Here is a 24,033-nt window from a genome sequence, read left to right as displayed (position 1 = left end):
GTTGCCCCGCTTCAAAAGCTTAGTATCACTGCCAGTCTCTCTTCTTACGCTGACGATACAAAGTTAGTTTCTGGTAGGAATGGCCAAGATTCCAGTGGCCTGGCAAAGGACCTGGAAAAAATCTATTCATGGGTTACTGAGAGTTATATGGCCCTGACCGGAATGAAATTCCGCTCAATGACCTTCGGGTCAACCCCTTTAAATACTCCACTCGTAGATAATGGAGGTAAAGATATTGAGCAGGTCTGATCTATGAAAGGTTTAGGTGTAGTCCTCCAAAGTAATGGAATGCTCGATGAGCATATCCAGTTGAAGGTGGGTAAAATTTTTCAAATGTGTGGTTGGATGTATCGCGCGTTTAAGTCCAGTCGATTGTTCAGCCACATCTTGAATATGCTTCACCCATTTGGGCTTCAAATGCGTTTGCAAAAGGTCGAACAAGTCCAAAGAGGTTTCACTAGGAACATCACAGGATTGAGAGCGTTTTGAGAGCACCTTCAAGCGATCCACAATCCAGGCTAGTTTGATCAATGAAATCCACTTCTCTTCCTTCTCGGACTCCTTCATTGTTTAATTTGCTTCCCTCTAATATTCGTAGGGAATACGAAGGTCTTATAGATCCGATAACATCTTTCAAGTTAGACTTGAACTTTTTTTTGATAGCATTCCAGATCAACCCTACATTCAAGGACTAGCTCGGTCTGTCCACTCAATTTCTTTGTTGGATCAAATATATCATATAAAGATTAAAAGGTAATAAATAGACGAATTATAACCTTTCATTTTTATAGAACTGGGATTACATTCCCTCTAGACGTTAGAAAAGCCCAAGAAAAAAAGAACATACCCATTATAGGGGCGACAAAAGGTTGACCTTCACTTTTCGGAACGCGGTAAAATTCTCCTGTAGCCACAAACGGTATTCTTCGTCTTTAAGAGACTGAGAAGAGGTTCAGCTGAAAGAGCAATTTGACTTGTAAAATGACCAAGTTGATTTACCAATATTAAGAAGGAGTTGAGATCACGTCTATCCGTAGGGTCTGGGAAATGACGGATAACATCAAGCTTGTCGGAATCAGCTTCAATAGAATTTTCCGAAATTCGGTATCCCATAAAGGCGATTTATGAGGACCCAGCAATCACACTCTTTCGTCTGTTCACTGTCATACAATATAGCGAATGCAACGTTCCAAGACTTCGCAACATATGTGAACAAAGTTGTGGTAATCTGGTCTACCGGCGGCAATGTCGTCAATAACCATCTGAATGTTGAGCTTTGACATTGCCATATCTGCTCTATAAAAGAGCGAATCCCCAATTGATATGAAGCCAATTGGAGACCGGAGAAAACGAAATTTCCCGAAAGGCGTGATGAAAGTAGTTAACTCTTGGGATGTTTTTGCCAATGGCATTTGCCAACATCCTCTTACCAAATCCTGCTTGAACAATACTTATCCGTAGGTCCGAAACCGAATATGGCCTCAATGGGAGTTTTGATGGGATGGTTCCACACAAAATCGAAATGAGCCATCTGTTTTTGGGACAACCATCAATAGATGACACCACCGAGTTGGGACGTCTCTCACACGTTCTGTGATGCCCTGAGCCAACATGTCGTCTAAAAGCTGACGAACAGGCTCTTGCGGCTCAAGCAGTATTGATAGCCAGAGGAACGACTCTAGCTTTCAAAGTGACAACACGTATTCAGCCTCTCCTGCACTGGCATAACATTAAGGATGAATAACACAATCTTCTGGAAAGCACCACAAGAACAGTTATCAATTTTCGATAACCAGGCTTAAAGTACCCCGTGCACAATATAGCCACTCCATGATATTAGCCACTTTACGCAAACTAACGAATTAACTTTGGTTCCGCATCAGTTCTTTCCAGCCTATTATACGATGGTATGAGTCTATCAGCGTTAAAAAATTGGTTGCCCAAGTCAACTACATTCTTTATTGCTGTAGATCTGCAGATCATCGTGATGAAACTTCGTAATAAGCTGTTATGATTACATAATTCTTTAAAAAAGAAAACCTGAATGAGAACTATTCAGGCAAGTAGGTTCAGTAGATTTTTTCCGGACCATTTCACGTCTTTAAGGCATACATTTAACGTAGCCCACTTGTCCAGGACAGACGACTTTCAGGTATAACACCGGCGGAACTGGCATTGCTGGGTTGTCCTATACTCCCAGCAAGGGTCACCCCAAGCCCTGTCATCTTTGTCTGAGCGGTGTCCATCTCTTATTTAGAAGTCCGTGACCTATTCATTCTAAAACTCATTCGCATCTATGCGGGTTTGAATGAGGAAACAGTGTCATTAGGTGATCTGGCAAGACATTTAGTGGATCATTTTTGATGCAACCATTAAGCTGTAACATGACGCATACATACATATATTTTGTCCATATCAGCAATGGGGTTGTCTCTTTCGTGCATTGGAGGGTTTTCACTCCCCTTCCCAAATAGAACATACGCGTATTCCTCTTTTTAGATCATGAGACGGCATCAACTTGCTGGCAATTGATGGAAGTTAAGTGGACGATGCCTCCTTCAACGTGATTCTCGGTCCCAATTACACCTCATCAGCCCCATGAGCTCTAACCACGGATGGTGTTATTGGCGTAAATGTTATTTATCATGTCATCGATTGTCAAGCAAGCCCGGAAGCAAGACCAAATTTCAAAATCCCCTTTGTTTGGTTTGCTCGTCCTCTCATTCTTCGTTGTCTAACCGCTGTCACCAATGGATGAGACAAGAAACGGTATCCAACGACGTCGCTCCCACTACTCGCATGCACAAGTCCAACTTACTAAAGCTGTTCCTCGATCCTCCTCCATTATTCGGTACTTCCGAGGAAGTTGTTATGCCTAGCTGGTCATGATGATACCGGCCGGATGATATGTTGATTAGCTGATGCTTAGATTGCTACCAGATAAAGCCATTGTTGATAACAAATCTCGAGTGGGTAATCTGTCTTTCTTTTTTATACTGTATTTGTGCACAAAGAAAATAAATAAATTTGACTATAGGACGAATCAGACTTGGCTTCTTCCGGTTTTAATGGCAAGATGTCGAGTAAAAATAACTTCAAAATGGGCCCTTACCATTGTGCAACAAAGTCATGGACCATTCAAAGACGTCAAACATAATTCAATTTCAATAGATGAATAAATAGAAATAATGAAAAAAGTTACCAATCAAAAGAGGGCTCATGATTGGGATTTTTCAGTAACATTCTAACCCAGTGGAGCAGCACCGGCGTTGTTCTCATCATAAGTTTCGCCAGGAGCAGCAGGAGTGGGGTCCAAACACCACTTGGTCTTGAGCGGTTGGTCCACTTGTTGGGGCGAGGTAAATTTAAGGTTGCAGATCTCTTGCGGAATGATGGTGCACTCGTGCTCGGGCTTGAGTTTGGGCACGAGTTTGGTTTGGAACTTACAGGTCTTTTGTGGGTTCAAGTCACACACTTCCTCGGGCACATCCAATAAGGAAGTGATGGTCTTGTCGTGGCACTCCTCGGGACCCTCCTCAGTCACGCAACCAGCACCGCAAATCTCAATGGGGAGCTTCTCGCACTTGGTGTCACCCACGAACTTGCCGGGTTGCTTCTCAACGTACTTGGTGGTGCAAGAGGACTCGTAGACGGTACGGCACTCCTCGGGTCCTTGACCATTGCAGATCTTCTCCAGAGGACGGTAACATTTCTTCACTTGCTCCTCAATGGCTTGCTGCTTGAAGGTGATCTGGCAGGACTTTTCAAAGTTCTCTTCACAAACCTCCTCCTGGGCGGGTTCGAATTGTGTTACATAGGTGTAGTGACATTTTTCCACATTTTTGTGCGTGCATTCAAGAATGGGATCCTTCTTCAAAGTCTGGACAGTCTCTTCGTTCTCCACGCAACAAAATCCGGTCTCGGGGTCCGTTTGGCAATTGCTAAAATCCACTCCACCACCTTGGACGCTATTTTGTCGCCCTTGGCGGTCAAATGGATTGATTCGATCGGCCATTGCCAGGGAGACAATCGAAAGGATGACAACAAAGGCCTGAAAAAAACATGCGTTGTCTCATCGGTGTCGTATTTCTTAGTCTATAATGAGATTGAAGGCTACTAGTGAGCTTTCGCAGTCACTCTTTTAAAAATAATATTTTGATCTATATGTTGTTAGGCAAGCAGGGGGAATGAATGCCTTCAAGCATAGGTTCCCATTTTTTACATAGCTGTTCATAACACTTAATATATTTCTTTCATGAAGTTCACCTTATTTAGCTGTTTGGTGAATGACTTGAAAAGATGCTTGTAAATAAACGAAAATGGGTTAAGCACTTACTCTCATGTTGCTCGTTATGTCACAAACCAAAGCTCGGGATTGAACTGTGGATCATGATCGTTGAGTTCCATATTTATAGAGCAAACCAGAGGTTCGTCGTGCTTGGACAACATCATCTGGTCCGGCAGGGCAGAGCGTTTACGTAGTGAATATTTGAATCTCTTTCCTCTCATGATATCCCCGTTCAGCCACACTTGCATGATGCCCGCTCTCAGTCCCCCGTCATCCCTTCCCCTCCCCCTCCCCCTTCCTTCCATTCCAACAACCCCTGCCAATTCTTTTTCTTTCTTTCCTTCCTTCGAGCTTGGAACCGCAACAGCACCTTGTCCACGAACTAGGAGACAACTCTACCATTTTGCAGCAACAGGAGCAACGATACGGTAACCTGGGCAGAGTCCGCCTTCAACTCCGTCTAAGTGCGTATATGGACTTCTTCTTCTTCTTCTTCTTCATTTGCCTCTTCTTCTTCTTCTGCTTCTTCTTATTCTTATTCCTCTGCGACTGCTTATGCAAGTCGGGCCTCCTCCACGCTTCCGTTTTTCGTCGAATCTTGCCGTAAGTACGTTGACGGCCCAGGGAAACAAGCCAAAGTACGCACATGAGCCGGCCACATGACGATGGCGTTGTATGATTTTGGCATCATCAGGACTCTACCGCTCATTTCAATTCTGTCCGGTCTCAACGGTGAATTTGTACATGTGTACGACATGAATGCATAAATGCATCCAGTCTAATAGAGTTACCCAACAAAGTTACGCTCAGATACATACGAGTTCGAACATACCTAAATAAATTGATGATGCATGTTAGGACTTCAATTTCCTCGATGTAAGCAATTTCTTAGCAGACAAGACTATTTTCATTTCTTCCAAATTGTTTCATTCGTCAAACATGATGGTCAACTCCTTCAGACAATCATGGGTAGTTCAACCAAAAGAAAGACATAGAGGAAATCAAGGTAATGTTGGGCGAAATTACTCTATTTCTGTATTGAAATGAGGCCAATGCCTAACATACTCATATTCGATAAATAGGGAATAGCTTGATCTAAGATTCAATCAACGTTTGCAATTGGTAATGCTCTTAATAAAAATGACCTTTTTTCCAATATAGTTATAATTAGCATTTTAGAGGCGTTGATGTTACCAGTGGCCGCATTTGATGTGACAATTGTGTCGACAAAACTTTCATTGACAAAACTTTCATTTATTTCAACTTTCAGACAAACAATTGACTAAAACCATCACAAAGACGGCCACCAATGGCAAAGTAGGATGATATTTCGTTTCACTAAAAATGCCAGTGGATCAATAAGAAAAACACATTTTCCACCCAAAACGCAACATAGGACCAAAACCCTCTTTGATAACGCTGAGAAATTTTGCTGGACTAATCAAAACTTTGGATTGAAAAAATGGTTTTTTTGTTAAATGTTAATTGATGGGCAAAATTAACCCGGCGATGCGCCTTAAATGAGCCTTAAAAATGAAAGAGAAAGATCATTTTATCGGAAAAAATATAATCAGATATATATGACAAAAATATTCAGAGAATTTTACAAGCCCATTTTGAGCTTGATTTGTATTCAAATGGCTCAGTTTTGATAAAACTGTTCATAAGTTATGGCTTTGCTTAAATTGTAAGACTTTCAACATCATGTTTCATCACTCAATATATGTCAATAGGGCGGAATATTAATTCAAAGTTGTTGGATCGGTAAATTGACTTCAAGCGCTCAAAATTACACCGCGGTGAGCAAAAAAATCTGATACATTACTGCTTACAAAATTGACAGTTATATCGTCACCTAATGATAACCTAAATAAAACTAAGTTCTAAAGTTCTAAAACTACCAGTATTGTTTACCTCGTCCTCGTCTACGTCATGTATGTATATAAGTATGTAATTAATTGCATATTCGGACTGTGCACGATTTACCCATCTTGGAGCAGCCTCGAAGTTGGTGCGTACGAGGTTCTATGCTAGGGGTGACATTTGTTGGAGTAGGAAGAAGCAATGCATGCATGGCCACCACTACCGTACACTGTCACTTGGTCCGTAGGTACGTGCCCGCGTGAGTACGCTTTTGAGGCCCTTCTGTGGTTGTATATCGTCAGCAGAGTCTCATTGTGGCCAGATAGCGGAGACTGGCTGGCCTAGCCAATGGTCCGTTGCTTCCTGTTGTCGTTCATCTTCAATGTGTCAGATGGCCAATTCAAGTTGGGCGTCGTGAGGATGCGTCAATTTGCGTAGGTCGATCAACTGAGAGCGTTTTCTAGAGAGATGAGGATACAGTACATTTTTAGACTCTCATAGGTGCCCTGAGTTGCTCTGCAGCTGGAAGACACCAACAATTTGGTTGCGAATTCGAGGCGGTGGTAATGAGATGAACCCACAAAGGATGCCATTTTCCTCCTGGTTGAACATGCATGGTAATTTATTGATCAAACTGACAAGCTCGGGTGGCAGATGGGACATGGAAAAATTCTTAGTCAAACACCAAGGAAGTTAAAGCATAAGGATTCTTTTCAGAAGGAACTGAGCATGACAGAGCTCTATGAATAAATAGGTTGACATGGATTGTAATTTAGCCTTTCGGATATCTACTAAGATTTTTCGTGGATATTGCGTGACACACTTGAGTTACTTCATCAATATGCGCGTACCTCTGGAAAAGGAAAAAAACAAGCAACACCGGTGCGAGAATAGATGATCAATCGTTTCATTTCCTCGACCCGAATTGCGAATAAAACAGTGCGAATTCACCCTTCATTCATTCATTCGTTCATTAGCTAGTTGGCTTGCAGGTAAGTTAGTTGGTTGGTTGATTGGCTTATTTATTAGTTGGTTGATGGGTGAGTGGGAGTATCCATATAAGATCATTCTTTTAACTAAATCCAGCAATCTATTTCATGCTTCTTCCTATGTGAGGGAGGAATTCAATTGTACAAAGCATTAATCATAGTCGCTTAAAAACCCAGTTTGGGCCGAAGCATGGGTCATTTTTGTTCTTGCCCTTACGACACCCGGCTCAAAAAGAGTCAAAAGTAATGCTTCCTCTGTTGTGTTTGAAGACAGGTCTTTCCCTTGGAATCCAAGTAATCGATGATTTGACCAATGCAGTTTGCTCAATTCTTTTATTTTTAATGAGTCGTCATCTCATCGTTGTGGTCGTCCTTAACAACTTGGGGCATGTGATTTCATGCGATTATATTTTACCTTGGCATTCCACCTGACGTATACCCTCCCTCCATCCCCGGAAGAGACGTCTTCTTAACAACTCAAACCTGGTGTGATGTGTGACCTGAGATACTGTTCGTACGTAGTGTGGCTTGAATAATCATTCTTCATGTCTTTGCTTGAATCTCGTCCACGCAAACCAAATCGAGGAAACGGTGCTGCTCTTCAATTACTGAATGATGATTCAAGGACTGCAGAGATCTTGATCAGTGATTACTTTTGATACTTGTTGATTGTTGCCATCATGATCCCATCGTCATGATCATCATCGCCTATGGTCCGGCAGGCTATTTAGTTTTGAAGGAGATGTGGCCAATATTCGAGGCAACATACTTGAACTGCACCCAACCGAATAGCAGAAGTCTTTCTTTGATTCTTCACATTTGGTACATCATTGTTCTTGTGTATGAACTCATAGAACGATGACGTTAAGGTTCATGTCTGACTTACAGTATATAGGTAAGTGGGAATAGAGCAATTGAAAGGTGGCAGTATTGGCACCGGATCTGGACAAGGAATCACAACACGACAATCGGCAAAGCCTAATCAGCGTATCCATCAACAGACAATACAATAAATCTACTAGTTGTATTGATAAGGTATACTCAATAGCTCTCCTAAATGCCGACGCAAATGTACCCTAACTGTTTCTATTTCCACTCGAGCTTATCGATAGTGTGATAAGCCTATTATTTTGTCACTTTCAAGCTTTAGACTTTTCAAGCACTGACATCTTTGATCTCCATTCACATTTATGAGTGCTAAACCAGATCCGACTGTCGCACTGTCACACTGTATCAGAATTTGAGTTCCTGCAGCGGCTCTTGAACGTCAAAAAACCCAAGGGGGCCCCGATGCCTCTTTGGAAGAGCCTCTCTTGTCTGTATTCACTATTGCGTACTTCTAGGATATATTCATTCTTAGTGCCTCTTCGATTCATTTTCAGTTTTGGTATTGAGTTCTTGCGATATCAACCTCGCGATCTAATCGAAATTCAAAACGATTGAAAAGACATCCATTGAGAATTGAACACCTCACTTTTGTGTTTTGACCATCCATTCGTATATAGGCAAACATCTCAGGATAAAGCTTCAGCGTGTCAGTTCGCGTCAGTACTATCGAGTTTCGAAATTTGAAGTCCTCGCTCCCTACCGGCTCAAGAGTGCAAAACAAGAGACAATGCTCAGTACTTGCGTAACTATTTTCTTTGATTACCTTGGACTTTTCCCCGCATCGTTTTTAGCCGCCCCTCGTTGATTGGCACATTTTTCTCAGATCATTCTGTAACCATAAATTCAATCTTCATTTTTTTCCTTTTGGTTCATGAATATTGCCTAAACAAGCAATAAAAGCCTCAAAAGTCCTATTTATTTCTTTCTCTTTCTGATAACAACGGCAACTTCCTAAGGGGCCCTTCAAGAGGGTATTTTGAATGCATCACCACTTTTTGAAACGAAACTATAATTATGTGATTGAGAGATTAAATTAATCCTTCGAACGTATATTTACCTTGTTTCACTGATGGGCGGCAATGAGAAACTCTTGGTTGCCATTGGGTGTGGTTCAAAATTTGCTATTTTTTGCGGCAGTCTTGCCTGTGCATGACAACACTCCATCTCCTAAAGAATGCACGAATTCCGCCAGATGGGCTATTTGGTCGGTCAATACTGTAGATAGATAACGACGGATATTCAAATGAGCGAGGAGCGAGCCAGTCAAAGAAGTACATGAAGCACAAAAAGCAGACAGAAGGGAAGAAGATGGAATAATTTATTTATGTCCTGCGTTCTCACCACTTCCTTGTGCGTTATTATGCCTAACTGTAAGCAAAAACAGATCACTGATCCCAATGGACAAGCATCATCTAACTGTTGTCTAGGAGAAGTTACGTTGAAGAAGAGAGCGGGAGGCCCGTTATTTAACATGCTTGAATTTCAAGACTAACAACCTCTCGGTCAAGTTACCTCATCTCCTAGTATATTGAAAACTTTGAAGCCTTAGATCCCTTATGATTCAGATTTCAATCAAACTCTTTTCTTGTTTTCGTATCCATTTGTTGGCATATTTACAGTATTACTCGCATCTACGCATACCATTCGGATGGATTAATGGGCAAAAATGTGCAAAAAGATTTCTAATGACGAAAGAGGGACTCAGGTGTGTATAAAAGATCCGACTTTGCATGGTGATCACTCCTCAATATCACTTGCATTGAGCGGTTTTTTGAAAAAGGTCCATTTCTTTCGATCTCTGACTCTCCTCTTTCAATTGCTCTCTCAATACTAACAATGTCTAAAGGAGAAGGTTGAAACCATGGAATTCTGCCGAAAGATTGATCTCGGTTCGCACGAATTGGGAAGAACATAATTCCAAAGATAAAAAGGTCAACAATGAATATCGTTGTAGTACAGTTATATTGAATTGGTGAGAAAAAGACTCGTCAAATCTGGCAGCATCTTTCAATTGTGATGGTATTGCTTGCCTTTCTTCCTACCTCCATTCCATATTCTATCAGTGGATGACAATTCTAGGTTTAATCACGATTCGATATGGGAATTAGTTGATTTGTGGTCGCCAATCTCCGCTCCAAAACCAAGATGAAAAACACACTTTTGCCGATATGGTTAATGGTCCATCAAACTCAATTCCCCACGTTGACAAAGTTATTTTGCCCTTATTATTCATCTGAGTTGGTCCCAAGGATGGCACTGACTAGTACAGCATTCGATCATTTGCTATTTGACCCTTTTCGAGTGCCAAGTGGCTAAGGCCTGTGTTTATCTCTATCAATCCTTTCACTTTCCACGTCAAACATCCATCGAAAATGAGTAAGATCATCCAAAAACATTTTATCTCAAAATGCGTCAAACATCCTGATGACAAATGATGCATTTTGACCTCGAAAATATTCATCCCTGTTTGTAGTCAGAACCGTTGCAAAAGGGAAGAACGAAGAAGAAGATGAAGAAGACGTCGAAGAAGAAGAAGAAGAAGACGTCGAAGAAGAAGAAGAAGAAGAAGAAGAAGAAGAAGAAGAAGAAGAAGAAGAAGAAGAAGAAGAAGACGACGTCGAAGAAGAAGAAGAGGAAGAAGAGGAAGAAGAAGAGAAGGAGGAGGATGGGATCCTCGACCAGGATTTAGTCTTTATCCTACTGCTCGACCCTCCCCACCCAACATTCGAGCAAGAGGAACTGTAATTTAACCAACATTAAAGCCAGAGCCAAGGTAGATGCTGAGAGTAAGCTAATACATGAAGCAACATGGTATGGCTTGTAAATTCAGATTGAGGAAGCAAGTCACTCACTCACTCACTCAATAAGTTAGCTGTCCATGGACCCCAGACAATGAATTCTTGACGGGGCGATCGATACTTGTGTTGTTACGGGAACAGAACTTTATTGATCTCAGTAACTCACATGGATAGATTAAATAGGAATATAAATAAATGATGAATACCGGGGATGTGACAACAGTTAATCTCCCCGAAAATATGAGGGATTTGATTGTTATCGGCGCAGAGGAGCAGCTCCAGCGTTGGCCTCATCGTAGGTCTGATCTGGAACAGGGGCGCTGGGGTCCAAACACCACTTGGTCTTCAAAGGCTTTTCAACTTGTTGAGGTGAGGTAAATTTAAGGTTGCAGATCTCTTGCGGAATGATGGTGCACTCGTGCTCGGGCTTGAGTTTGGGCACGAGTTTGGTTTGGAACTTACAGGTCTTTTGTGGGTTCAAGTCACACACTTCCTCGGGCACATCCAATAAGGAAGTGATGGTCTTGTCGTGGCACTCCTCGGGACCCTCCTCAGTCACGCAACCAGCACCGCAAATCTCAATGGGGAGCTTCTCGCACTTGGTGTCACCCACGAACTTGCCGGGTTGCTTCTCAACGTACTTGGTGGTGCAAGAGGACTCGTAGACGGTACGGCACTCCTCGGGTCCTTGACCATTGCAGATCTTCTCCAGAGGACGGTAACATTTCTTCACTTGCTCCTCAATGGCTTGCTGCTTGAAGGTGATCTGGCAGGACTTTTCAAAGTTCTCTTCACAAACCTCCTCCTGGGCGGGTTCGAATTGTGTTACATAGGTGTAGTGACATTTTTCCACATTTTTGTGCGTGCATTCAAGAATGGGATCCTTCTGGATCGAGGTCACTGTCTCTTCTTTTTCCACGCAGCAAAGGCCGGTCTCAGGGTCATTCTGGCAGCCGCTGAAGTCAACACCACCGTTAACGGCATCGTTAGCTTGACGACCTTGTCGCTCACCACGCCCACGGATGAGATCAGCATTGGCCAAGGCCAAGGCAGAGAGTACAATGAAGAGCTGAAATTGGAAACGGCTCTTGTTCACCCTTCTTACGTTGAAAGAACATAGGCTCAGATGGTGTATTTCTAGTTTTTTGTCTTCGTCCAACTATATCGTATAGTATACATAGTATATATATATATAGTATATATAGTTTATAGTATATCTTATATCGTAACTTTATCCTACATCGCTCATTGAACTCACCTTCATATTTAGATGAGAGGATCTGTTTGGTGTTACCGTCGGTGAGTCAAATTGACAATTGGTATGAAGATTTGATGTTCATTCTAGTATTTATACCCCTGAGCAATGGGCAAAAATCACTCCCGAGCTCTTCCTTCACATCCTCGTTACCCGCGCATCTCTTCCCACGAGGAACCTGGTGAGGCGAATTTCCCCCTGATACGTATTGGACGGATTCTGCAGGATTCACAAGTGGACGTTGGTTTGCCCCTCCTCTCTCAGATTGGGAAGGTGGGGGAGAGTGTTGTTAAGCGGTTTTTTTTGTGGCAAAGACGCGAACTCCGTCTGTTGCCAATGACCCCGAAAACTATAGGTGGGTCTTCTTGGAGGGATCCTGCCTGTGCTTTTGGGGTGGTTAACAAAAGTTCGCTCGCTCGCTCGCTCGCTTGCGTGCTTGCCTGTGTGCTTGCTTGCCTCCTTACTTGGTGCCTTAGCACATTTTTTTCAACCTTCTGGATTCTCCTCCTACTTCATATGAAAGAATATTAATAACAACGGTAACAGTATCTTCACAACCCTCGGATCACGCACAAAATCAAAGAATCGACCAAATCAAAATGCCTGATTACCCCTGTTCTTATCATGTCCTCACTCGCAAAAACAATTGTGTCGAACAAACAAAAAAGGGAGCGATCACACTCTTGTCATTCCATTTTTCCCCTCCTCAAGACATGGTCGGATGTCTTGAGCTGGAACGTCATGTACCGCAAGCCGTCAGGTGCAAGTGTACACTCTCATACGCAAGTTCGTTCTACTTGCCATTCACGCTTGGTTAAAATTCCAACTTGTTCCTCGTTGAGTGGCATTGGCCAACGATAAATGGCTTGATGTCATTTCTATTATTTAGGAGGGAAAGGGAATAGACACCAACTTACCATCAACTAAATTTGTTTGAAAGTGAATAATTGATGCTGAGGAAATTTTCATGAATCATCTTGTTACACTCACAAATAGGCATCACTTTCAAAAGCCTAGGATGACATAAAAACTCTGAAGCCACAAATGTTCCCAAAGTTATTTGACAACACACAATCAAAGACTTAATCTGTAATTTGTAGCAACGAAGTGTCAATATTTTCCTGTTTGAGATATGATTTACAAGCCAATTGGAACGAATCTCTGTCAGAGTGGATTACGCATGCCAATCCACTCCCCCCAATCCACTCCCCCAATCCACTCCCCAACCCACTCCCCCCAACCCACTCCCCCCAATCTACTCCCCGAATATTTATACCCAATCCATTTGTCAGAGGGATACCTGCCTCTTGCTAGACATCCTCTGAAAGTACATGGATGTGCATCTACTCCGCTGGACACCTTGGTTGATGCATGTACACTGTGACCGTAAAACCCCAACCCTCCTTGAAGAAGTACGTGATTTTTATCTTTCAGATAATAGCTGATATTTTCGTGATTCATCCACTTCACAGGTTATCCGCTTGACCACTTCTTAGAACCAATTAAATTCTGCGTCGATCGAAATTTACAACTCAGATTGGTTGAAGCATAAGGGAAAGCGGTCAAGCGGTCAAGAGGATAAGTAACAGAAATATCTGCTGATGTCACTTGCTGTAAAATATTAAGTCCAGATTGGCATCTCCAAAGATGTGCGTGAATCTTGACACAACAATAACACTACGCCAATCTGCTATACCATGGCTTGAAATTAATGACTATTTTAAGTTCATAGATGTAGATAACCATTTTATCTTCGGAGCCAAATCAGATGAGAGTACATGATTAGTACTACCAGACGAGTAGAGAGCAGATGAAACTTGGTAATAATTTGCTTTACTGATTCACTGTACTGGCAGCTTCATTTCAATCAATTTTTAAGGGGTTTTAATAGAAAGTAACATGCAAATCTCATCAATTAAAATACATCGCTTGGGGGGTTCCTTAGCAATTGAAATGTTATCAAGGGGCAAGAACTTCATGATCAAACTGTAGTGTCAATGAAAATCTTTCTGAGTCATAATGTGTGGATGCTTCTTCCTTCCTTGTTGCCTCACCTGGTCAGAAAAATAACAGAAAAACAATCTGAGGCCGATGACGGAGTTAGAGTTTCTGGTGCGGCTGGTGCCAATGAAGTACAACTGACTAAGAGTTTCCTGGGCATAAGCAATCGGATTGTTCACTAACTTTGGTTCACTGACTTTGGCCACCAAGAAACCCGTACGCATTTATCATCACCCTAGTGATGGACTATCTCACTCAAGTGTTTCCTGGAGTACCTTGAGATTGTCATCAATGACTAAAAGCCCCTCTTTAGCACTTCTCATCAAGTAGACACTGAAATTGACCCCTTTATTGGGGATGAGTAATTTTCTCACGTTAACTGTGCCATACTCACGATGCAATATTCAGATCAATTCTTGGTTTTGTCTTCATTCAATTGTAGCAAATTATACTGAATAATTTCCTACTTATAACAGGCCATTACGATTTTTGCCAAATAAGCTGGTTGATGACTCAGGGATAACGCAGAAAGGCACAACAAGGTGATTTGCAAATCTTGGATAGAAGAAGAGAAGGATCTTCTGCACTATGAAGGACTTAGTTTTTCGTTGGGCTCATTTTTTGTCGACTGCTTTATGTACAATGCAAGTCTTCTTTTGCACTGTTGGTTGTACCATAATGTTGAAGGCAGTAGAAAAAGCTTTGGGTTTGATTAGTGACAAAATTCATTGGCTAGCATTTCCGGCTTGGCTTGTTCTTGTGTATTTTTGAGAATTTCAATGATGATACTAGTACTTAACCATGTCATTGGCTAGACCAACTCATCTGAACAATCATTGACTTTGACACTCACTCTTATGGGACTAACCTTGAAAGAAATTAAATGAATCGTAGTCAGGCATTCAAGTCTTAACCCAGAGCACAATCCAGTTGTCCACAACATCTTTTGAAGAGAAACTAATACAAGTGTCTGCCGAAAGATTATCAGAAATTTAACTGACTTAAGCGAATGATTGAGGCATTTTTGAAGATCATCTAGGTCATCAGATTGCAAAAGACGAAAGGCAGCCAAAACAAAGAATAGTTGATCCTCCTATTTATCATTGGTACGTGAATCTGAGCAAAGCAAATCGAACACTCTCCGGAGCACCTTCGCCAGGCGGCCTCTGCGGAGGCCAAAATCGGTTACTTCTGAACTTTTTATGCTTTCGTTTTGGATCCTTTTGCATAGGTGTTGTTTTAGGTGATAGCATAACAAGTGGGGCAAGAGAGCGGGGCAACCAATCATATCTGAACAGACACCTTAGCATTTCGACTCAGAAAATGTACTGAGTTTTAAAACACAATATTATAGCATATCATTGTGAGAGGTCGGGAAGAGGTCAGTTAGAGGGAAGAAGAAAGTGAACAGACTAGTGTTCATTGTCTCACAAAGATTAGTTGCAACTGTGGCATAGCATTTAACTAAGTAACACTTCAAGAATCTCCTGTTGCAAATATGAGAATACGTCAAGACCTGGAGTGAAACCCCTCAAGCGCTCGTTGCCACAAAGGAGAGAGCTGAAAAGTAGCGTAATATAATAACAAGGAAACTGTATGACACTCTTATTTGTTGATGCATATGTTACAAATGCAAATTTTTACTGATATAACAATTGACGTAATAGATAAAACAAAAGCAACTTATCAAATGATCCACACATAATTCATTTATCGGACTGAAGCTTTATTTTTTAGCTGCTCAACCAACCTGAACTATTCCCTCTTTCCTTCATACGTATTTGAGACCTTGAATCGCTTACAAAGTTCTTCTTAAAGAAATTACAGATTCATGCCTCAAGTTTGCGAGCGTTTATCAAACATATGGCTGGCTCTTGGCACAACAAGCTTCAGCAATTGCTCCCATTTCATGGCAAGTAGATGACACTTAGCAGAAAGCCTCTGCAAAATCCTCTCTGGGATGGTTCATAATGAGGATCACTTTCTTGTCGATCGCATTGTTCCATTGTATAAAGCATTGAAAAATACATGAACGCAACACGGACACAACAGAGTAATGGGCCGAATGAGACCACCTCAATTCAATTGTAAAAGACACATCTTCAAATCAACTCTTGCAGACTCATTGTTTTCGTCACCATCAAATGCCCCAAAACGAGGTTCCTCTTCTTGTATGATGATGAGCTCTGAACAAGAGCTGCACATGATCCCACTTTGACAATGATCCAGCCAAGAATCAAATCCAATCAAAGAAAACATTATCGTCCTCATGGCTCTGAAGATGTTCTGATGGGTTGACATTGATGGCAAGAATCTGCTGCAAGGCAGCTTCAGTAATCCTTTTCCATACGAGGTAATTGGTTTGAACACTTTCTTCACTTCTCTTAAGTCAAGTTTGAAAACTTCAACAAACACTTCATCTTGATAAGTTTATCCAATTGCCTCCGGCGAGTTGACCACACGATCTAAATCTTGACTAAGTTCGTTGGACTGGCACCTTCTTTCTCTCAAGAAAGCACTAGCATTCACTCCGGGACCGGTCGTCCTGAGCTTTAAATCGGGCTTCTGTTGTGGCGTGGCTCTGCTTTCTCTGGCAAAGGGGGGAAATAGTAATGCGTGATGGCGCCCCTCTTCTTGGTTGATCGATCCACAGGGGAACGGCTTGCTTAGCCATTTTTGGTTTGACGAATATATTTCTGGTGGGCCCTGGACTCATTATAAGGTATGTGACAAGCAGGGGGGCTTGACATGGCATCCGCTCGAAATCTCTTCTTAAACCTACTGAAGTCCCTCGTTATCTTCTTCTTCATTGTGTGTTTTCAACCTAACATCGCTGGCAGGTTCATTGATTTTAGCATTGACAGTCTTGTTCAGGTTCACGTTAATGGTCATTGTCCGTGTGTTGGTTTGGACAAATGTTTGAAGCGGTTAAATCCTCAGAATATCTCTCCCAGCCGGTTGAGGGACTCGTGGGACTTGAAGGACTTTTGGGACTTGTGATAGAATGGGTGCCAGCATAGGACTTGATGCCTTCTCGCATTTCCATTGGTTTTTATTGTCGTGTGAGGATACTTTCCATGGATTCGATTTCAAAATTATGAGCATGTGAATGCAAGGATGGGGATTGACGAGACATTTCTTTGGCTTTCAAAGGTCGGTATCCGGACTTGCATCCGGGGGCCGAAAACATATTGACCATCCCAAGAACATACATATGTATACGAACTAAAGCATCGTCATGAGAGAACCACACCTTGATCCCAAAGAGGGGCCTTATGCTCCAACATGTTGCGACAGACGTGAAATAGGCGCCGTAAGCCCATGCTCTTCTCGGTAATAAATCCATGTTTATCGATGAAAAAAAAGGAGTCTACGACTTACCACCGAGACCAACCGTTGTTTTTATTTCTAGGTAATACATTGCAACCGTGATCTAGGTTGGCCAATACATGACGACCGTGATCTAGGGTGACCAATACATGGCGACCGTGACATTTCTTACCTACAAGCCTCAGTGACAAGTCTTTTGTGCTTCACTTCAATTTTTACCAATGCCCATTTGGGTATATGCAACGGAAGCCCTTCTGGCAATTTCGAAACTTTCTCGTGCAGTCTCCGATGAATCTTTGACGACAACCGTCTTGGTGATCTTGTCTCCATTTTCGAAGGCATCGCATCATGATTTGATCAATCGAGGGAGCGTGAAATCCATCTTTCAACCAAGGACCCATTTCGGTGGATAACGAATCCTCGTGAAGGGCTCAAGGAAATTCACACCCAGGCCCCATACTTCTCAACAAAGATTTTTTGCACTTGCCAATGATGTGATTAGTGCTTACACTCTACGTGCACGATGGATCTTGTTGGGAAGATGCTCCCAGCCCCAAGAAGATGATCCTTGTGGAAACGAGGCTCCTACCCAAAATGATGCTCCTTGTGTTCTAGATGTTCTCACCCGCCAATAATGTTCCTCGTGGCAACGATGTTCCCTATGGCAACGATGTTCCTTCCGGAAAAGATATTTTCACCCGCCAATGGACTTCCATGTGGACAAGAAGTTTCAACCGCCAATGATATTCCTCGTGGAAAAGATGTTCTCACACCCTGCAATGATGTTCCTTGTGGACTAGTTTTCTCACCTGCCATTGATGTTCCTCGTGGCAAAGATGTTTCCCCCTGTCGATGATGTTCCTTGAGGAAAAGATGTTCTCATACACCAATGATGTTCCTTGTGGATCAGAGGCACCATGGAGGCTTCGCTCAATCAGGAGGACCACCCACGGAGGGTCGTGGCCCAACACTTGATGGCTCAAGGAGGATCTCTATTTATTCCCAGATGAACGGGTGGCTCTAATGAACACCTTTCCAAAACAAAGCCATTTCCAAGTATTGGCATCGTCCATTGTGGATTGAGTGGTGGACTCATGGATCCTACTGTCCCCTTCTTCACTGGCTACTCATTTTGCTCGGATGACCACACTGATGTATGAACTGCCTCCAACATGAACCACAAGCTTTCGTGGCTTCAAGAGGGTCATCTATTATTGCTATCTTTTTCATCACATTGCCGATTCGGTGACCAATACACATATACCCACCACAATAACAAACCAACACTTCATAATGATTGATTGATCGTTTTAAACAAGAATGGTTGGATTCATTTTCTAAATCTGATGTTCCCCCTGAAGTAACTCGAGATAAAACGATTAGAACCTTTATTAATACGAAAGTAATAGATAAATGAATATATGGTTATGAATGTAAAATGTATGAATAATGGAACCTACCCCCAGCTTCCACGTGAAGATCTGATTGGGTGAGAGCAGACTCGATCGTATGTTGGGGAAGTTAGTGAGGGATAGGTTTGGTGAAGGAGAATAGATCATTACAAGGTGGAGAGTGGTAAATTGAATTTGACGAAAGTGGAGTGTAATAATACTCTTGGATGTTTGAGGCTAGGCTTTGAATTCATTGATTCAAAGGTGTCTTAGGATGTGGCGCCCGTGGACAGATCGAACCAAAGCCAAAGAGATCGGGCGGACGAGTTTTCCTAAAAGAGCGATGGAGTGGTGTTGCACCTACAGTAGGGTTGGATGGGCCGCTGCATGAGCGACTGTGTAGTTTTTGGAATGTTCAGTTGAGGAGAAGTTGAGACTCGGGGTCAGGCCTGAGGTGTCCTAAATGACTTGAGGAAGAGGACACGCTCGAGTGTGAAGGACGGCCCGGGATTGGTGGGGAATTTGCTGGCGAGGGGGAAATAGTAATGCGTGATGGCGCCTCTCTTCTTGGTTGATCAATCCATAAAGGAACGGGTATCTTAGCCGTTTTTGGTCTGACGAATATATTTCTGGTGGGCCCTGGTATCACTTTCATATCGTCCTCGTGGCGGATGCAAACATCCTGATCTGTTTGGTTCCTCAGTAGGAAGGTGGCATGGCCTTGTTTATTGAGAGCCTGGTGTGGGGTGGGCTCTAACGTGGTATGTAACTTGGAAGGACGGAGATGGTCTCTCAAAAGAACCCACTGTCCGGGTTGGACAGTTGACGGATGGGTGCGCCACCTCGCATTGAACTTCTCAACTCCATCCCGCCGGTGGGTTCTGTCGCCGCAGCACACCGCCTCCATCTCCTGGGATTTGATCCCCTTGACAACCGGCAGCTCCGTTCTAAAATTCAAAAAGAAGAGAGATGAAGGGGGTAACTTGGTGAAAGGGTCGGTCGTCCTGTAGGCTCGGAGGCAAGTCTGCAATGCCTGTCGCAATTCACATTTGGACCGTCTGCATGATTGGAAGGTCTTTTATAACACTTTCATGAAGGTCTCGGCGGGGTTGGCTCATGGGTGATAGGGAGCAGTGAATATGTAATTGATGCCGTACTTGTCGCAAAATTGTCTGAACTGATCAGATTTGAAGGCCGGACCATTGTCAGACCTTTGAGTGCGCGGGAACCCAAAGGTGGAGCATATTTCTGTTACGGCCAGGATTGTCTCTTTGGCGGATGTGGTTCGGACAAAAGTTGGACTTGGATAATGCGACAGGTGGCATTGAGCCACAAGAATGTGTGATTGGTCAGGCAAGGGTCCAAAGAGGTCAATCGAAACAGATTCCCAGGGAAGGGCCGGCGTGGGGTGGTGTCTTTGTTGGACTTTGGTATGTTTCTCGGTCACCAACTGACACGTAACACATTGGGACACAAACTTGTCCATGGCTCGATCCAGCCTTGGGAACCACAGCACGGTGCAGAGACGGCGTTTGGCCGATGATGCACCCAACTGAGACACTCCATGGGCCATTCGGATAGCCTTGGATTGAAGTTCACAGGGTAAGATCGGCCGCTCCCCACGAATGACGTTACCCCCGGCCAAGATTGTCAACTCAGAAAAGATGATTCGATCGGATTGGACCAATCCAGGCCTCGTGCCTCGAAATATGGGCAGAAGTGGCTTGTGGTCGGTCGCCACAGTCACATCAGGGTTGCCGGCCAGGTAAATTCGCATCTCCTGGAGGCCATAGTCTACTGCTAGTGCCTTGAGATCTAGCTGAGGATATCGCTTTTCAACATCCCTGGTGGCCCTGGATGCAACAGCCACTGTTTTAGGTGTGTTTGGTCTGGCCCTTGACATAGGATGGCGCATAGCCCGTCATGGTGGGCATCGACATAAACAAAGGTAGGAAGTGTTCCGTCCACAATCGAGTACATCATCCTAATATGACATGGATAAATGATGTACAAGATGAATGATTGTTCCCGGAACGGTTTTTATCAAAATGTGAAGATAATGTATGTTATTATCTTGGGAAAATCTCAAAGTTGTTGGATTGCCCATTGTGTAGTCCGTTTGTTGGTCAGTTGTCGACCAAATGCCACCCTAATGCTCGTGAAGACGTCGTGATCCATCACAAGTAGCTCCTCCAGCCCTTGATCATAGATGAAAATTGTCGCTGGAACCGGTTGTATCAAAGAGCTTTGTGATTCAGTGTGAATCAATCTCTACATCGTTCCTATCACCAAGGAAAAGCTCCAGTACCCAAGGGGCTGGTCAGCCCAGCTACAACCATGGGTGAGGAATGTCGGCTACATGTTGGAAGGGAGGAGAAACAGGAAATCGTCGATCATCAAAAACGATATTCTCGTGATCATTTTGAGAAGGGGGAAGAGGATCTGAACAAGCAATCTCATCCTCAAGGATCAATGTTACCAAAATGTCGGCCCCCGGACGGCAAATGACGACCAATCCTTCCTGGATATCCCGTTGGGACGTAGTTCCGGCCCGATGTCAACCCTTTGCCGTTCAGACCCAGTGGTGGTCAGATGTGGCCCACATGCCACACCTTACAAAAGAGGCAGAGGTAATCCATTGTCGGCAATCTGAGGGACCCCTTGATGGCCAATGTCACTGACCTGACGAAAGGAGGTCAACCCTGGACATTGAAGAAACCGTCGCCGTCCACCAAGGGCCCTGGGACAACTTGTTTAGCCTCCATGAGGAAGAGGCGGAAACCAACGTGGTACGGGAAAGTCTTCAACAAGAAGAGTCACATTTTGGCGCTCGAGGAGATCAGAGGACATTTTCGTGCTTGAGGAGAGCAAGAGTCACATTTTGGTTCTCAAGGAGAGAAGTCTGTTTTGAACCTCTCCGAGAAGTGACCATTGAACATTGAAAGTAATAGAAACTCCCATCTTGAAGCTCTTGTTGGTATTGGAATCGAGAACATTTTGATAGACGTGCTAGAGGTTGAGTCGATCCATTTTTGAATAAGGACAGTGAAAGGCAACGATTGGAGTCGGGACCCAGGAAGCCGTGCAGAGTCTAGAGGACCTGGGGAAGTGCATAGCATACATCAGTGAGCCAGCATACACGTGTTGAAAAGTCTCTGGAGCTGAGTACAGGTGCAACTTCTGAGCTGGCATCGTAGGGTGTAGAGGTAGCAAGTGATTTGTATGCAACTGTATCTAAAGTTCATCACTCTTTTAGCAGAAATCAGTAGTTAGACTCTAGAGTAGAGGTCGACTTTGATAGACGCATTTAGACTAGGATAGTGACCACATTTTGCAAGATAGTTAGCCTTGAAGATTGGCCCAGGTATGCCAGACAACCGAGATTGATCTGGGACCAATGGGGAGTAGAGGTAGCTAGCGATTTGTATCCTTAGTCATTTAATGATTGTTTGAGGCCCTGATAAAGGAAGCTCGAACTATTGCTCGTATGCCCTGATTAGGGTTATAACCGGAGGCCTTAAGATAGGTCTAAGAAATTTAAGCCCTTGTACTAGGTGCTCTCCATCTTTGAGAGCTATCAAGGTATTTTTACCTAGTGCTTGGGTCAGGAGTTCCATGTTTCCGTTCACCACGGGAATTCAATAAGTCAGGACCTTTCACCCCTGGCTGGTGGACGGAACATAGAGTCTCTTTTTGGTGCCGCGACCCGGGAATCTTTGATTCCCGTGATTTTTATACCTTGACCCGGTCTTGTAGTGGAATTTTACCCTCATTGATGTAAAGTGAGGAACCGGCTCGCGACCAAGAAACATAGTCTCTTTTTGGTGCCGCGACCCGGGAAAGTAATTCCCGTATTGATTATTTAACCGCAACACAGTCTTACAGTAAGGTTTACACCCCTTGATAAAGCCATTAAACGGCTCGCGTCAAAGAACTACATAGAGTTCTCTTTTTGGTGCCGCGACCCGGGAATCTAATTTTGATTCCCACCAGGGATTTTGATTAATGAACAGGACTTATTTTGGGTGTATTTTTTCCCAGTGTTTTGAAAGCTGTTGGCTCGCGACAAAGAAACATAGAGTTGCTTTTTGGTGCCGAGATTTTTGTCCACGAGCTGCTCGTAGACCCATTGATGAAAAGAGAAAAACCAAATCTTGCTAAGGAAGCAGTTAGTACTTATTTTTGATGCTACGACCAAATTCTTCCATTCCCGTGAATAATTACTGATTTGCAAACTGGTCGTTTTGTTGGGTTCTGTTTAACCCAATTGATTTTGAAAGCCAATTGACGGCTTGTGCCAAAATTCATAGCAATACTTTTAGTGCCGATATTCCAATCTACGACCAAGTCACTTTTTGGGTTTTATGTTCCCAATTCATTTTACAAAGGCAGTAAACGGCTTGTGCCAAAGAAGCACATAGTACTTCTCTTTGGTGCGATTATTTCAGAGTCTCAAAGCTTGAATTTTGTGCTCTGAGTGCACACATACTGTTTGATTCAGACTCCTCAAGAGTTGGTTTTGTGCCTTGAGTTGCACATTTTATGAAAGCCAATGGAAGGCTTGTGCCATAGATTTTCGTAGTTCTTCGTTATTGCTCTTGTGTTAGGGTTGATTGCTGAATAGTTCGCCCAGATTCAACACGTTTTTCTTTTGCCGGGAGCAATTCAAAACTTCCATAAGTCGAAAGAACTGTGCTCAAGATTTCAAATTGACGCACGATTGTAAGTGAGGAATTTCAAAGAAAAATATATAGACAGTTGGAGAAAACATGCCTGTGTCCAACCCCAGAATGACGAAGTCAACAGAAGGTGTTTCACCGTCAATTGAGGTCTCGTCAATGATGACCTCTCTCATGGAGGCCTTGTCTCAATTGTCAAGGGAGGTTGCTATGATATCCCGGTGATGAACATGTTGCTCATGCTCTTCCAATGTTAATGTATTCTAGTCAATTGTATATAAACCAGTCTAGTCAGAAATACATGTCAGTCACAAAGCGTACACAACATGGTGCAGTCGGCAGTCCGGCTGTGGCCTCCTGTGTGGCTCTCCCTGAGGAGGGGATCAAGCACGGTGTGTGGCTCTCCCCGTGGAGGGGATTGGAGCGTGGAGGCAACGGCCAAACACCCGTACCCAGACGCCTCGTGACCCGGTTAGCACCGTGACCCGCCCGGTTGGCACCGTGACCCGTACCCAGACGCCTCGTGACCCGGTTAGCACCGTGACCCGCCC

At 43.3% G+C, this 24,033-nt stretch overlaps 3 protein-coding genes across 3 annotated transcripts; all 3 read right to left on the bottom strand.

Moving 5' to 3' along the window:
• Window positions 1-3,049: 3,049 nt before the first annotated feature.
• Window positions 3,050-4,549, bottom strand: LOC131879383 (uncharacterized). Its single transcript, XM_059225691.1, has 2 exons — window positions 4,337-4,549; window positions 3,050-4,051 (listed from the first exon to the last, which is right to left on the bottom strand). Exons 1-2 carry the CDS (start codon window positions 4,340-4,342, stop codon window positions 3,245-3,247), a joined length of 813 nt encoding a protein of 270 aa, XP_059081674.1. The 5' UTR covers window positions 4,343-4,549; the 3' UTR covers window positions 3,050-3,244.
• Window positions 4,550-10,942: 6,393 nt separating this feature from the next.
• Window positions 10,943-12,556, bottom strand: LOC131880305 (uncharacterized). Its single transcript, XM_059226906.1, has 2 exons — window positions 12,085-12,556; window positions 10,943-11,895 (listed from the first exon to the last, which is right to left on the bottom strand). The coding sequence occupies exons 1-2, from the start codon at window positions 12,088-12,090 to the stop codon at window positions 11,083-11,085; spliced, it is 819 nt and encodes a 272-aa protein (XP_059082889.1). The 5' UTR covers window positions 12,091-12,556; the 3' UTR covers window positions 10,943-11,082.
• A 6,229-nt stretch (window positions 12,557-18,785) lies between these two features.
• On the bottom strand, window positions 18,786-20,790 carry LOC131884886 (uncharacterized). The gene is made up of 2 exons (XM_059232784.1): window positions 19,961-20,790; window positions 18,786-19,750 (listed from the first exon to the last, which is right to left on the bottom strand). The coding sequence occupies exons 1-2, from the start codon at window positions 20,716-20,718 to the stop codon at window positions 19,219-19,221; spliced, it is 1,290 nt and encodes a 429-aa protein (XP_059088767.1). The 5' UTR covers window positions 20,719-20,790; the 3' UTR covers window positions 18,786-19,218.
• Window positions 20,791-24,033: the final 3,243 nt, after the last annotated feature.

The sequence above is a fragment of the Tigriopus californicus genome, chromosome 1, assembly GCF_007210705.1.
Source record: "Tigriopus californicus strain San Diego chromosome 1, Tcal_SD_v2.1, whole genome shotgun sequence".
Classification (NCBI taxonomy): Eukaryota; Metazoa; Arthropoda; class Copepoda; order Harpacticoida; family Harpacticidae; genus Tigriopus; species Tigriopus californicus.
Note: the sequence above shows the minus strand (reverse complement) of the source record. Positions and strands in the feature narration are given on the sequence as shown.

What these genes read in the sequence shown, in the direction of transcription:
- LOC131884886 (XM_059232784.1), bottom strand. Translation starts at nt 20,718, where the DNA reads ATGCGCCATCCTATGTCAAGGGCCAGACCAAACACACCTAAAACAGTG. An exon ending in TTCAGACAATTTTGCGACAA is followed by an intron (nt 19,751 to 19,960) that starts GTACGGCATCAA and finishes TTTGAATTTTAG; the next exon opens with AACGGAGCTGCCGGTTGTCA.